At 37.5% G+C, this 15,454-nt stretch overlaps 1 protein-coding gene across 2 annotated transcripts in view; it reads right to left on the bottom strand.

Annotated features, from left to right (window-relative positions):
- Nucleotides 1–15,454, bottom strand: part of atf6b (activating transcription factor 6 beta) — a 70,253-nt gene that overhangs the window by 20,062 nt on the left and 34,737 nt on the right. Inside the window, exons 4-11 of one of the 2 annotated variants that reach the window (XM_039768806.1) lie at nt 14,084–14,146; nt 13,696–13,793; nt 10,000–10,129; nt 7,931–8,095; nt 7,361–7,605; nt 5,144–5,326; nt 4,088–4,182; nt 3,722–3,928 (exon numbers count right to left, since the gene is read on the bottom strand). In XM_039768806.1, the coding sequence (XP_039624740.1) occupies nt 3,722–3,928; nt 4,088–4,182; nt 5,144–5,326; nt 7,361–7,605; nt 7,931–8,095; nt 10,000–10,129; nt 13,696–13,793; nt 14,084–14,146 (1,186 nt within the window). Of the gene's footprint in view, nt 1–3,721; nt 3,929–4,087; nt 4,183–5,143; nt 5,327–7,360; nt 7,606–7,930; nt 8,096–9,963; nt 10,130–13,695; nt 13,794–14,083; nt 14,147–15,454 lie in introns of both variants that reach the window. The other variant, XM_039768805.1, reaches the window with a different exon arrangement.

Raw genomic sequence — 15,454 nt, 5'->3', positions numbered from 1 at the left:
CAAAGTTATACTGTTTGGCATAAGGTGTGCCCCTTTTTGGAAACATTTAGTCTCTGGCACCTAAACAATCTCTCAAAACAAGTATTGCAGTTACAGTTAAATATTTGTTTTATTATTTAGAAAAAAAAATTATATATATATATATATATATATATATATATATATATATACACACACACACACACACACTATACAGTACATAATTCAAAAGACGTGTGTACGTATAATAACCTTCAAATCTTTACTTTCAAAATTATTTTTCATGCCAGTGCTTGAAACAATTTCTGTTTACCACCGGACACAGAAAAACCTTACATTTTGTACAACAGATTGCCGTGTTTGTGCTATAATTCAAACATCTTCTCCTGCCTTCTGTTGCAGCTGCCTCACATTAGTTTAGTGTGTTCTTACATTTCTTGTCTGGAATAAACTAAGTATATATATACAGCTTCTTCCAGTGATGGGTTACACGGGTGGAGACATTGCCTTTCCTGGCAGCCTTGTGTGTGAGGCAGGAAACCGCCCAGGCCATGGCCCTGGAGGTAGTCACACAAACAGCCCACACACACACACACAGACACATAAACCAATTTTTCTCTGCTATGTTTGGGTCACAGGTGGCAGTAGCTGGGTTGCAAACACATGAGTCTAATTCACTGTATAAGCTGCCCTCCCACCACCAAACACTTGCATCAACCTTCCAATGGCCAATCTTCGATTTTACGATGTTTGTAATCTTGCTCCTTTCTGCTTAAGTATGCATGATTAGAAACATAATAAAAATATTGCACGACATTGTTGATACTGTTGGTGGATGGGTTGGATGAGGAAGGAATTGTATACAGTAATCCTTCGCTATATCACGCTTCGACTTTCACGGCTTCACTCTATCGCGGATTTTAAATGTAAGCGTATCTAAATATATATCATGGATTTTTCGCTGGTTTGCGGATTTCAGCAGACAATGGGTCTTTTAATTTATGGTACATGCTTCTTCAGTTTGTTTGCCCAGTTGATTTCATACAAGGGATGCTATTGGCGGATGGCTTAGAAGCTAGCCAATCAGAGCATGTATTACGTATTAAATAAAACTCCTCAATGATATACGATGTGCTTCCCACGTGGTGCTTGATTGTTTGCTTTTCTCTCTCTCTCACCTTCTCTGACATTCTCTGCGCCTGATGGAGGAGGTGTGAGCACAGAGGCTGTTTGCTTAGAGGATAAGGACGCTCCTCTACAAAATGCCACTTTATCGCGGTGCTTAGGCATACTTAAAAGCACGTATTGATTTTTTGATTGTTTGCTTTTATCTCGCTCTCTCTCTCTGACATTCTCTGCTCCTGACGGCGCACCTTTGAAGAGAAGATATGTTTGCATTCTTTTAATTGTGAGAAAGAACTGCCATCTCTGTCTTGTCATGGAGCATGGTTTAAACTTTTGACTAAAGGGTGTTATTTCATGTCTAGAGGGCTCTAATAATGTTAACAGTGTGGGAGAGTTTATAAGAGCTTAAAATATATAAAAATAACCATACAAACATATGGTTTCTACTTCGCGAATTTTCATCTATCGTGGGGGGTTCTAGAACGCAACCCCCACGATCGAGGAGGGATTACTTTATACCACCTCTTTCTCATGTACTCACAACCCAGCAATGCAAATGGTATGATACAGTGACACTTGATTGATGTCTCCAAATCACGTATTTTACTAATCAAATAGAGAAGACATTAATCTTATAATGTACTTGAAAGAAGACACCCTTCGGTATATAAAAATACCATTATTGCTTTTGATTAATTTATGGATTTATTGTAACGTAGACAAACAACTTTGAAATATATGCATCAATGACTACATTCGTTACTATGATAGCGGATAATGGTGAGATTTCTGCCAAGAATATTTAATTTAGACAAAAACAATATTAAGTGTTAAAAAACAAAAGAATAATCACGAAAGCTTGCAATAGAAGGACCTATGTTTATTTAATTGGTGAAGTTTCCAAATTACACAACTTTGATAAGCCCAATCATAGTTGGGGACAGCATACTACAGTGCATGGTGGTATATCAGAAAACAAGTGGGTGTACCCTCATAAATCCTTGACCTGAGTGGAAATGTTGGTGTTATTTATGAAGAAACCCCTTCCTATATCTCAGATTATAAATATGGTTATCATGAAAAGGGTGGAATCATTTAAGTTTCTGCACACCACTATGACTTAGTTGGAACATTGATGACATCATAGCTTTGAGACTGGGTACACAAAGCCTTTTCTAACCCACCATCCAGGAAGAGTTAAATCCACCTCAATCAATACTATGCAGGGCAGCATTATGTGTGGGACAGGAAAAGACTCTGAACAAGATATCAGTCCATTCCAATGGCGAGCCATACACTTACACTTGGACTCAGACTCATATTCACACAATGCCAATTTTGAATTCAAAATTAACCTAACCAACATTTCTCTGGGGATGTGGGAGGGAAGCAGGAGTATATAGCTTTAAAAACCATGCAAAAAACACTGTGGGGACAAAAATATTCTGTCAGTTGTATGTTACCACAGTTATATGAATAGGTGGAAGGCCTAAAATCACTTTATGCTGCAAAAATTATTTACCATTCAACAGAACCTAAAATTTAAGTAGTAAGAGATCTGAATATGGCTATATCATGCATTACAAACCGGGACAATCGTTTAACATGGACTATAGCGCCAACATTAGCTGCCAGCCGACCAACATTCTATAAATAATATCAGCAGATCATACAGGATGCAGAACAGCCTACAGAGTTTGATGGTCATAGCAGAAAAGAACTGAATGTAACTAATACTGATATGTGTGGGAGGAAAGAAATAGAAAAATAAAACTACCACAATGCCATCACGCATGGCACCATTCTCAAAAAACAACAGTAATCAATATCTAGTTTTACTTAGTACATAGAAATTCTTACACATTCACATATTTACATCCTATTAAGTCACAAGCCACTTATGGTTCTCAATCAGTACTGCCAAAACATGTTCGCAAAAATGAACAAATTATGCTCACTCTATTCTTGCAGAATTAAGCTTTGTTAAGAAAAAAAAATAAATGGGATTTTCTGGGATTTGTATTCACTGTCAAACACCTGAAAAAATCAAATCTGATCTTAGAAAGTGACAATGAGCATGAACACACCCATGGTATATTAGGACTACACAGTAGAAAGAAATAAAGCTATGAAACAAAAAACTTCAGCCTGATGGTTTAAGAGACAAAGGCCCACACTATAATTACCAGTTGCTGGCATTTCCCTGTATAGAGCATCTCACATAAAGGCATACGTCTCCCCTTACATTGAAAACATAAGGCATTCCCCACCAGACAGAGAAAATGTAAGCGAACACCTAAGTTGAGATGTCCAGCTTTGCAGTTCTTCCACCCCTCCTTCACCTAATTCACATTTGAAGTATAATGCAGCATTGCATGCTATCAGTCCATCTCCTTGGAAACCATGATGCTAGATTTGGGCATACAGTAAACAAATCACTAGAAGGCTTATCATGCCTGGATTCCTAAGCAAAGGCAAACAGTGAGAAAGGGGAGGATAAAAGACACTGCTCAATGTAAGCTGGCATATGTTAACCTATTCAAGCCCAGCTTTGATTGCCATCACTGTATACCCCACCCTTTTGAATTTAGACAGCCCATGTAGCATACTCTGTTACCTGAAATGGACGCTGCGCCTGCTAGAGGCTTTCATGTCCATTTCAGTCTCTCGCCGCATTTTCATACTTATAGGTTCTGCTTCCTTTTCTCTGTCCAGGTTATTATTAAAATGTGCTTCTTGGTCTGGATAAAATCCCAGTAGACGCCGTCCTTTCAAAGGTCCTGTTCCTACTGGTGCTGTTGGTTCCAGGGTTTTATCTGTGATTCTTAAAATAAAAAAAAAAAAGTAGAACTATGACAACATGAAGGAATAAATGGCAATTTAACTAAAATGAGATGCATGGTGAAAAGGAAATGGGCACAATGGGTAGATATCTGGCCACTTCGCAGGTCAAAGATAAATGTTAAATAGGGAAAAGACCAACCTCACAGGTCCGAAGCTAAAAGTGATGAACAACAGGAATACCATGACGCACACAGCTTTCCTGTTGTTAGCAAAACCAAGTCGGACATCAGTGCCCTGTGGAAAAGATGAAGAGCGATTCAATGTCACCTCTTTACTTGAAAGAGACAGATATTTTTAATACCTAATCGATTATACCCTGCTTACTTTTTTCTATAGTCATATTCTTGAACCACCATATTCATACATATTCACCAGGGAAGTGGGCATTGCAGTATGTTGACCTTATGTACTTTGAACCATATGGTTCCAACAAAAAATGCAAGAATTCTGAAGTGCTTAGGCTTTGTGAAAGGTTCTATACAAAGAACATCTGAGTGAGAGTTTGCTTGGATTAAGACTTTATCATAGGTCAAAAATAGCTAGAGCTCAGTGTCACAGAAAAAGAATTTGGTAGCCAAACTGAAGTAGCATTAGAAATTACTGGGGGCTTTGTGGAAACTTGAGTACGTGACTAGCTGGCTCATTAATGAGAAAGGTCATAAGCAAGCTGTTTGTTATAGGAAGGTAGGCCCTCATTTTATCATTTGTATTAGTGTCGCTTCCTTTGTTTACATTCCCAGTCTGTATACTTGTAAACATTACATTATAAATAATAAACAGTTTAGAACAAAGTAAGTGAGCATATACAATTTATTTTACAAAAGTTTTACTAAATGGAAACACCATATAAGCATGGTGCTGCAGTGTTTCAAACAGTTTGTAGTCCACGTAGAGTTTACAAGTTCTCCTTGTGTATTACAAAAGGTATGCATGTTGGGTAACTGGTGCTCCTAAACTTGTTACGTGGGCGAGTAAATGCCTAGTGCAGAGCGTATTCCAAATGTTGCCAGGATAGACTCCAAATACAAATCCTGAACTGGATTAATCATGTTTGAGAATGTTATAACAGACGTTTTTAAGAAGTCAATACTTTGGAGGACCACTTTCTGCACACTGTGTCCCAGTACTGATATATCTTGAATGCCTCACCTTTGACAATTAACACATATACTTTAACATCCAGTCTTTGACTCACCTCATTAACAGACTCTAGTAACTTCCTTAGAGATGCATTCTCCTTCCTCAGCTTCTCATTCTCACACAGCGCCTCTTGTAGTTTACTCTCTAGGCTTTGTAAGTATTCCTTCTTCTTTTTCCTTGACTGGCAAGCACTTTCCCGGTTCTTGATCATGCGCTGCTGTCTTTTTAGCACCTTCATCTGTCATCACACAAAAAAGGGTGTGGAAAGTAGTCAGAACACCACATAAATGTTCAAAGTGCAGGCTTCAGTGGAGCATTCATTTTCACAAGTGACCACATGATTCAAAACAATGTAGTGAAAATAGATTTTATATACCATATAGAAGTTATAGTAAAAATGAAAGAAAATGGCAAAGGTGAACCAATTTTTAATGTATTTATGCCAACAAGGCTCTTGCTTATCAATGAGGTGAAATTGCATTATGTAGACAGTGCGGCCTAGTCACTAAAGAACTGGGCTGTAGACCACAAGCTTTTCAAATCAGTACATTCAACTGACTACCTTACATCAATTAAGCTGCAAATCCTCCCACTGAAATACATTCAAACAAATCTACTAGAGATCTGTAAAGTGCTTGGAAATGACAATCAGTACAGAAGACCACAAGACCAATTCTTCGCTTACTTACTAATCTAATAAATACAGGAAATTGATTAGTAAGTCAATATCATATAAATGGATGGGCACAGTGGTTAGAGCTCCTGTCTCATATCACCAGAATACCAGGCTTACATCCTGGCCCAGTCACTACCAGGTTAATCTGCAATACTAAACTAGCCCTTAAGTGTGAGGTATGTCCTGTAATGAACTAGCGCTACACCCAAGGATCAGTCCTGCCATAACAGGTTCTGGCTCACTACAACCCTAAAATTAGATTAAGTATGTTAAATAAAAGAATGGATGGACTGATGCTCTGCTATTTTTTTTTATTTTCCGTTTTATATCAAATTAGTAAATTCCTGCAATTGCACTCAGTGTTAAGAGAAACAGGAAGCTGCCTCTGGAAGAAACAAAAAAAAAAAAAGAGAAACAGGCATATCATAACTCATAAAACTGCCATCTGCCAGAAATAAGTGATGCCTTGTTATTTAGACAAGAAACTGTTTTTTCTGAACCTTTGTGGTCTTGAAAAATTTTTGTACACATTAACGAATATCTACCCACCTTTGGTAAAATAAAAAGAAAAAAAAACATATGTATTTTAAAAATATACAATCCCACACAATCAGGATCAGTAAGAAAATACTATTTACACAGTTTAAATTTTCAAATATCAAAATGTGTAGCCAGAACTGGAAAGCTTAATGATAGAGCAGTCTTTAAATAAATATTGAAATAATTGCATAGAAAGAATGGTAATATTCTACAAGTCAGTAAATTGCATCTTATCAATAACAAAATGAAGCCAGATCACCAATAAGAACAACCATCCAGTCCACAGCAATAGAGTTCTTCTTTTTTTTTTTTTACTCCAATGAAACAACTAATTAGCCGAAATTCCTGAGTAAATGTCTTGCTTTGCTGCTTGGATCCAGAGAAAGAGTAATGAGGCCTGGCCACTGACAGTTCTTGTTTTCTTAAATGGCAGACAGAATCATTTACATTGCAACAAAAAGGTCAAGTTCTTTACGAAGCAACCATGATGTCGCACTGCCCCCTGCTGGACAAGAACACATAAGTGCACATTAGCCTACTATATTGCATTAATGTTTTATATTTGTTCTTTTTAGATTTACATTTATTTACTGAAAGCAATTTGTGTGATAATGCTGTTTCTGTTTTTCGGTCACTACAACATTAAATGACCAGCATTGGGTCACATGGTGAGGACTGGAGTTCATCTACACACCAAATCACAGCCATATATTTTTGGGAAATATGTAACATGGGAGTAAGCTCACATTAAATTAGTCAATTACTGATACTTTTTGACTGCTGAATCTGGCATCACATAAGCAAAGCTCCATTCTTTCCAGTCTGATATCTACCATAAGATTAAAAGCCTTGTACCTTGGTAACCACAGGAAAATGTTTGTTGATTTACTTCTTAGTCTTGTGATTCTATTTTTTTAAAAATCCTTGCAAACTGTGTTATGTTGTATGATTAAATTTATACATGGAGAAAACGGCATGAAAGTAAGAGATTTTTTCAATCAAAATCAGTTAATGCGCTGACATTAAAAAAACAGAAAAAAACCCCCCAAAACTTACATCAATGTCACCGGAGCTCACCCCACCATGACTGGGTGCAGGAATGATGGGTTTGCTGTTCACGGTTTTGGATGGCCCTGAGAGGAGATTACTACTGGTAAATGTTGTGGCTGGACTGCTACCACTTACACCACTGACAGCAGTTATGTTACTCGCTGGGGATGAAGGTTCTACTTTAATCATGCTGGGAACAGGACCCAGATGGAGCAGGTCTGACTGTGCAAGCATCATGGACTGGCCTGCAACTGAAAATGGTGGAGGAAGAAAACAGTCAGAATACTTCTATATATCACTTTGACATGGAAGCAATTAACTGGTTTTCTTTGTTTTCAGAAAATGGTAGATCAAAACAAAACATGGAGATAAACAAGAGGAATCATTACAACAAACAGAAAATAAACATAATGGAAAGTTTGAAACAAAGATCCAATCCTACAGTACATTTGCCTTCATCAGCTTGTTCAGCATCCATAGTACCAATATAAAAAAAAGCATTCTAAAAAAACTTAACACAAAGGTCTCTGTGTTCCACAAAAAGCTAATCAGCATTAATTCTGTTACTACTTTTACCTGGTATTGACTGGTCCATGGCCTGCACTGACTGCAAGATGATAGTCTTGGTTGGGCTGCTAGTCTGAGTCACAGGGATTGTAGTAACGCATACTGGTTTGGGCTGGATTGCTGGCTTGCTTTTTAATATGCTGCTAGCTTTCAGTGTTGCTGTGGTCTGCTGGGCTGCAAAATATTTAAAAACACCAGATACTGACTCCAGACTGCAAAATACACTATTTGTACCAAAAACACAGTATTTTGATTCAGTAAGCAGTGCAACAATGTACATATAGTAGTGTAGAAAGAAATCTTTTATCAGCAAAGGCTGGTAAATAATCATAATTGCACGAACTGAAATCTAAATATAGTAAATGCTAAGGGTTGTGTCAGTATGTCATGTATTTACGTGCTAACCACTAGGGTCTATAACCATGATCTTTGTCTTTGCTGCTCTCCAGACCTAAGATGTCATGTACTTATTTCAGTATGTGTTATTACCTTGGACTACAGCTGCCATAGTGATTCTAAACCTCTGTTTTGATGATTACTGATCTACAGCTAAAGCTAATAAACGATGTTATATTGTGATTTAATTTTAATTTCTTGTTGGCTTATCACTTAAGCCACAATTCGTGGTGTGGGGATTGAATCCTAAAGAACCACTCTTCCAGTTATACAGCTGTTAAGGAGGGGATGAGAGTAAGAGAGGTAATGCACAGTATCTAACATCATGAAAACTGAGCCTCAGCCACATCCACTGATGTTCCTATGAACCAGCTAAGTGAAATAAATAAAGGATACTTAATGAGGGATTTTCAGCCATGTGTCTCTCTTTATAAAAGAAATATGTACTCTGCACACCTGAATAACTGCTGACATGCAACACTGGAATATGCAGAACAAATTACATCATCACCCAAATTTCTGTATCACCCCAGGGAAAAGACTATATTTGCAAGCCATATTTGGGAACGCCTTTTTGTAAGTTCTTTCTTTACTTCTGTTTTTTGTTCTTTTTATAGTATGGCAAGATAACTTTTAAGTTTTGCAGCTCTGAACAGTGACAGCAAAAGACTGAGACAAAATGGAAATAGCATCAGCAGAGAAAGCTCTTGGTGAGTTTCGTACAGTAACTCAGCATGACGTATTTCCCCTCATTTTATATATTTCCAAAGTTTCACAATCTGAGTTAACATAATACTGAGGCAAACAATGAAGCAAATGATGAATTCCAAATTGCCACTGACTTGCCACCTACTATGAGAAGTACCGACGAGTACTTCCCACAACACACCAAGGCAGGGTTCCATTTGATTTTGTGCAAAACACAATTGGGAATGACAACTTGTGAGTATAAAAAGCAAGCTCAACATCCAAGTTATTGTTTTTTTTCCGTAATGTTATTTGTAACATTTTGGCACTGAGAGTTTGTGTAGTTTCGATACTTTCTATTCAGTGGTCTAAAGTGAAAATGCCTGACCTGAACATCATTTTCATATTTTTAATGGGTTTAGTTTTAGTTAAGACGCACTAAAGCAAAAGAGACAAACAAAAACTCACACACTTTCAAATATTTGCACTATGTTTTCTATAGAATTGGCCTCTCATAATGCAACAGACAGCCTCTCAGTGTTTGTGTTCTGGTGCAGTCAGTGTTGCTGACTAGCCTGGCCAGAGAGCCAAACAAACCGAACTGGACTTTTATACATATAATGCCTGGTAGCATATCGGTGCACTGTGTGATGCTGCTAACTCACAATTTCACTGCAAGGAGTCTGTATGCCTCCATTATAATCCTCAATGGACTCTTGTTTATTTGCATCATTTCAAAAGCTTAGTGTTGACATTAATATGCCCCCGTGTAAGTGTCTGGATTTGAGCATGTTGCACGACTGGCTGGGTTCTTTTCTTGCATCAACTGCAGGCATTACAGGGGCTGGCAGAAACTTGCCTATTGACCTTTATGTCTGAAGAATGTGGTTACATCTTATTTCTCCCACATACAAGATGTATTTATTCTACTGTCCACTATTTATAGAGAAGAATCATACCTGGGACTGTGTGATTGAGCAGACCTGTAGCCATACCTTCCAATTTTGGTGATATGGTAATCTGAACTGTGCTCAGAGGAGGAGATAAGATGTCTCCAAACATGTAGGGTGGCGTTGGGGGGTTCTCAGATTTTAGGACAGTCACTGGACTTTCACAATTTACACTCTGGAAAAGAAAGAAAGAAAAGAAAGGATAACATAGTTGTGTTTACCTCACCTAAAATTAAAATATTAAATAGATAATCATCAATAAATTACATCCTGAATGTCTGTATGTGTATTAATTAAGTTGAGAGTTCTGAATTTCAGATCTTTCATCCAAAAACTATAGTGAAGGAGCCTACATATCTCAGAGATACTTAGATATGGTATAGTAGATGTTGACCCTTCATTAATTAATCTGATAGAAATGAAGTGGTTGGAGGGTTTGCAGATACAGAATGTATTTGGATGAACTGGGTCACTGCAGTGACTGACAAAATTAGCAACAGAAATGATGCAGGTATGAATAAAATCCATCCAGAAACACTAATGTAGATCCATATTGTTGTGGTTTCTTTGTCAATGTGTCCCTCAATATGGGTGGATGGCAGGGTCAACACCTTCTGTACATTGTGCATTTCAGTTACACTTCTCAGCCTCCTTGACAAGCCTATGCTGAGTTGCCAGATAGAAGACTCCAACAAGCAGTAGAGAAGAAGAAACCTCTTGTCTTTCTATAGGTATTTTAGAGGTTGTAGGAAATTGCTAATTTTGCCTAAACATGTACCTATAAATAAGGATGGTAACAGCCTACCCAAGAGTATTTCACGTGGTTCTGCCACTGATGAATGCCATTTGTAGAGTGCCAGTTATAGTACATTCTTACTGTTAAGTGGCAGACAATGGGGAGACAAGGTTGATTACAACTCTCAGCTGACCTGACAGTCTGGGAATCTGCCAGGAGGACCTTGACACAGTTCCTCTTAATAAGGAGGCCTGGTTGTCTCTGTTAAAACTGATGCACTTATCAGAAGAACCAGACAGAAAATCAGCATCTTTATTATTGTGCAGCCCAAACTGATACTGCTGATCTAGTTCATACTGATCTTGCTTTATTCTGAAATCGAATTTCTTGCAACTTGCAAAATAATCTCTATCAAACAAAGAACATTAACTTTATGTAGTGAACACAATCACAAGGCATACAGTGCAACCTTTACAAATTATAAGAAAATGTCTTGATCATGGGCAATCATTTAGTTCATCACCAATAATTTAAATAATACATAGCAAAAATACAAGTTAAAGTAAAATTTAAACTATATAGGTAATCATTACATAACTGAACTAAAAAATGGAGAAAAAAAAAAGAGGACAGTAAAATATCAGAAAATTAAATACACTAGATAAGTTAGTTGATAGGTCTTACATTTATATAATATAGTGATTTTTAGTAAGCAAAATTAAAAAGGACTTTATGCATCACTTCCTATTTCAGTACAAGCAGAAAAATCACATTTAGTGAATAAAGGCTGTGCAGGAAACCGATAACAATAGTATTCAAGGGCAGTGTAGAACAACATCTAGTAAGACTGAAAAAATGAAAATGTAGAAGCACTTGACAACATACAGATTGTGTTTTAAAGGCTCTCACAGCAGGATCACATAAAACCATGAAAATTTTGGTTAAAGAAAAAAATATTTTTTATTTCATCGGCTTTGATGGATTATTGTATTGTCATTGATACGGAACACATATGCAAAATTTAAAGAAATTTGCTTTGCCAAAAGTGGGTTTAAAATTAGATGCAAGATTTGACCCAGACAAACAAACAAAGGAGTCGAGTTAAATAAAATCGTTTAAAAACTACTCTAGATTCTGCTATTTTTTTGGGCACAAGGCAAATTAAATGGAAAACTGGAGTTAAATGCGGTCTCCAGTGCAGAGTGTTTATTCTCTACTTTTCTGGATGTCGACTGAGATTATGTTTATGGATGATGTCAGGATAAATTATTTCTCAGATTTGTTGTGTTACAAATTATGAGTTGCACATCTTACATATGGCTTTGCTTTTATCCAATTGTTATTTACTGACGCAATATTTGAATATGTACTAACTCCACACATCTCAACTAATTTCAGTTGAGGAGGACACACCAGTTTATGTAACATATTAAAGTGCTTTTTCTGTAGAAAGTCTTAACTGGCACATTAGCAACATCTATTGGATCGGATGCCAAAAACAAAGATGAGGAAAAATCTACATATAGTAAGTGAGAAGGCTAGAGATTCACAAGATTGATATTGAGACTTTAAGAATCGATATTGAAATGTTTAAACAAAAAATAATGATTAATTGGAAAATCGTAATTTTTTACCCAAGCCTAATAAAGACCCTAAGGTCAAAGGTCTCACTGGTCACTTGAAGCTGTGCATGTAGACCACAGACTCAATTCAGCATAATGTAATATTACATCTATCAAATATCCCATTACTGGTAATTTCACTGTGATATTGTTGACTTTCACATTGCCCTCAGTCTGTTGTATAACAAATACTTTGATTTTGCTGCAGCTATTGGCTTCAACTTCTCCAACTAATCATTACACATTATTAGTGAAGCTTATAGCATGCATAAAGCATGTTGATTCTAAAGTCATATATTGCACAGGCATAAGCAAATTCCAGTAAATTACCCAGGGTGGGGGACATAAACCTGAAGTAATGGAGGTGTTATTTTGAAAAAAAAAAAAAAACACTATTGCTTCTTTGATAAATAATATTGAAATATGACAGACTACTGATTAACTATGTACTGCCTTCAATGCTGGCAGCATCCAAGTTGACTTAAAGAAAATTAATTTTTCTGTGCTAACATTCACTTCATCACATACATGTGCAATGTGTTCACTCATACAGAGCTTGCTCCAGAGTAATACAGTAAATAAGTTGAGGCATGATGGAAGATGCCATTTGAACGCACACCAAGCATAAGAAAGATAGCATGCATAATAGATGTAGAACCTGACTGATATGGAAGTACTGAACAGTCAGACTTGTCAACCCAGTAATATTCTTGCATAAAGGAGTAGAAGAAGATTTTCTTTTTACTTAGTGTTGCTTCACAGGCAACATTTGAGTTTAGCTCAATATCACCCTCTAGAGGCCACAATTAACACATGCGGCGCCAGACATGCTTACTTAGTAAAACTGTTGCATAAAGGAGCAAAAAAAAAAAAATGTTTTCTAGCCTGAGTGATACATAAAATGGAAGGCGTAATTATTACAAGAACGATTTTTCAGTGTTGCACTGGTTTTGCTGACAATTGAATCAGGCTCTTTCTGTTTACAGGGATATTTGTATCTATATGTTCACTGTGACTTACAGCAATATATACACTGTGATATCCATGAACACTTGATACATTTATTTTTTTTTATTATTCTTTGCTGAATAAAAACCAAATTAAAGGACAGCTTTAACAAACAAATACATAAATAAATAAATAAATAAATACATACATAAATGCACACATAGACACACACACAAATAAAAGTACTGGGCACGCTCCATCTAAAACCTGAAGGCTACTGTTAAATAAATCAAGTTTGGAGTCTTGATTAACCACAGGATTAGTTTCTCCCCAGAAATGCCATACACTAATTGTGAGACTGCCATTCAATGAGCATAAGATGTAACAAGATACTAGCTCAGTTCTCATTCCAAGTTAGCTCAATGTGACACTCACCTGCTGATAAAAGCTGGAGGAGTCACAGTTTGAAGACATAGAAGACTCAGAGCTGTGACAGGAGGCTGGGGAGCTAGGTTCAGACTTCACCTGGATCACTGCAATAAAGATTTGAGACGTCAGAAAGAAAAATTGCACACAATTAAAACTGTGTTTGGGGGAAAAAAATGGAGCTAAGATTTTGCAAAGGGTCGCTAGTTTTACTGAAAAGGGCATTCACTAAGACGCTTGTGAAAGCTCTCTTTCTTTTGTGCTGAACAAAGACACATGATCGCTTTTCATTTTTGCAGAATCTACACAATACAAATTTTCTCTGCCTTTCTTCAAACGAGACAGTGTGAAAAGCCTGTTTCTAATTCGCTAAGCATAGAAGACACACTGTACTTACACATGTCTGCAGGTAAGAATTCTGATGGTCCAGCATTATCTTCCCTCAAAAGATCACTGTCTTCTGGAATTGGGTAAAAAAAAAACAGGAAAAAAAAAACAAAAAACAATGAAACATACAGTCAACAACCAAGCAAAGTCTCAATCAGGCTACCCCATTATAAGTGTATGTAAACTCACTGTCCATTTTAATAGCCCATTCCTCCACACACAATCATGTGATTGCAACTCAATACATAATATACTGTATAGCATGCAGATATGGTCAGTATTTGTTTTTCCTGCTTAAACAAAGAAAATCTGCCAAGACATACAACCTAGATGACTTTGACCCATGTGTAATTGATAGCACCAGACATGGTGGTTCAAGGATTTCAATTTCCGAAGGGCATCTTCATAGATACTAGAGCAGGGGTGTACAATTAATTCTCCCAAGAGGCCACAAGAGAAACTAGGACTGTTTTGGAGGGCTGGACCAATAGGCTGAAAAAAGGTTGGAAGGTATGTTAGTGGGATTGAGGAGGTCTTCGAAGTACTCCCCCCACCGACCCACAACATCCAAAGCTGAGGTCAGCAGAGCACCATCCCCACCATATACAGTGTTGCCACTGCACTGCTTCCCCCTCCTGAGACGCCGGATGGTGGACCAGAATCTCCTCAAAGCCTTCCGGAAGTCGTTCTCAATGGCCTCCCCAAACTCCTCCCACACCCGAGTTTTTTCCTAAGCAACCACCGAAGCCGCATTCCGCTTGGCCTGCCAGTACCTATTAACTGCCTCCAGAGTCTCACAGGACAAAAGGGTCCTATATGACTCCTTCTTCAGTTTGATGGCATCCCTCCCTCACTGCTGGAGTCCACCAACGTGTTTGGGGATTGCCGCCACGACAGGCACCAACCACCTTACGGCCACAGCTCCAGTCAGCCGCCTCAACAATAGAGGCACGGAATAATTGACTTATTTGCTGTTTTTCAGTTAACTTACTTTGTTCAGTGGGGGAACTCTAGTCTGTCTTGGGCTTGCACAAGTGCACTGAACTCAGGTTGAATGTCTGAATTGGATATGTGAAAAGACAGCTGACAGGCGGTATTCACTGAGAGAGGTTATGTATCTGCATTTGTTACATTTCATCAGTGAGAATGTTTGTTCACAAATGTAGGTAGGTCCAAAGAGAACCAATATCTTCTGAGCATGCCTCCTCAAGTGTGGAAATTTCTCATCTTTCAGAGAAGAATAAAAATCCAGCAGTGATATTGACTTAAAGTGTTCTGTCAGTAGTGTATCAGACTGCAGGCCAATGAGTTTAAGCTGATCATCACTGTGTGCATTATACACAATGGAAGTGAACAGAGAAGAAATCATGTGCATTTCACT

Source organism: Polypterus senegalus, chromosome 11, assembly GCF_016835505.1.
Source record: "Polypterus senegalus isolate Bchr_013 chromosome 11, ASM1683550v1, whole genome shotgun sequence".
NCBI lineage: Eukaryota > Metazoa > Chordata > Cladistia > Polypteriformes > Polypteridae > Polypterus > Polypterus senegalus.
This window is presented reverse-complemented; position numbering and strand designations above follow the sequence as displayed.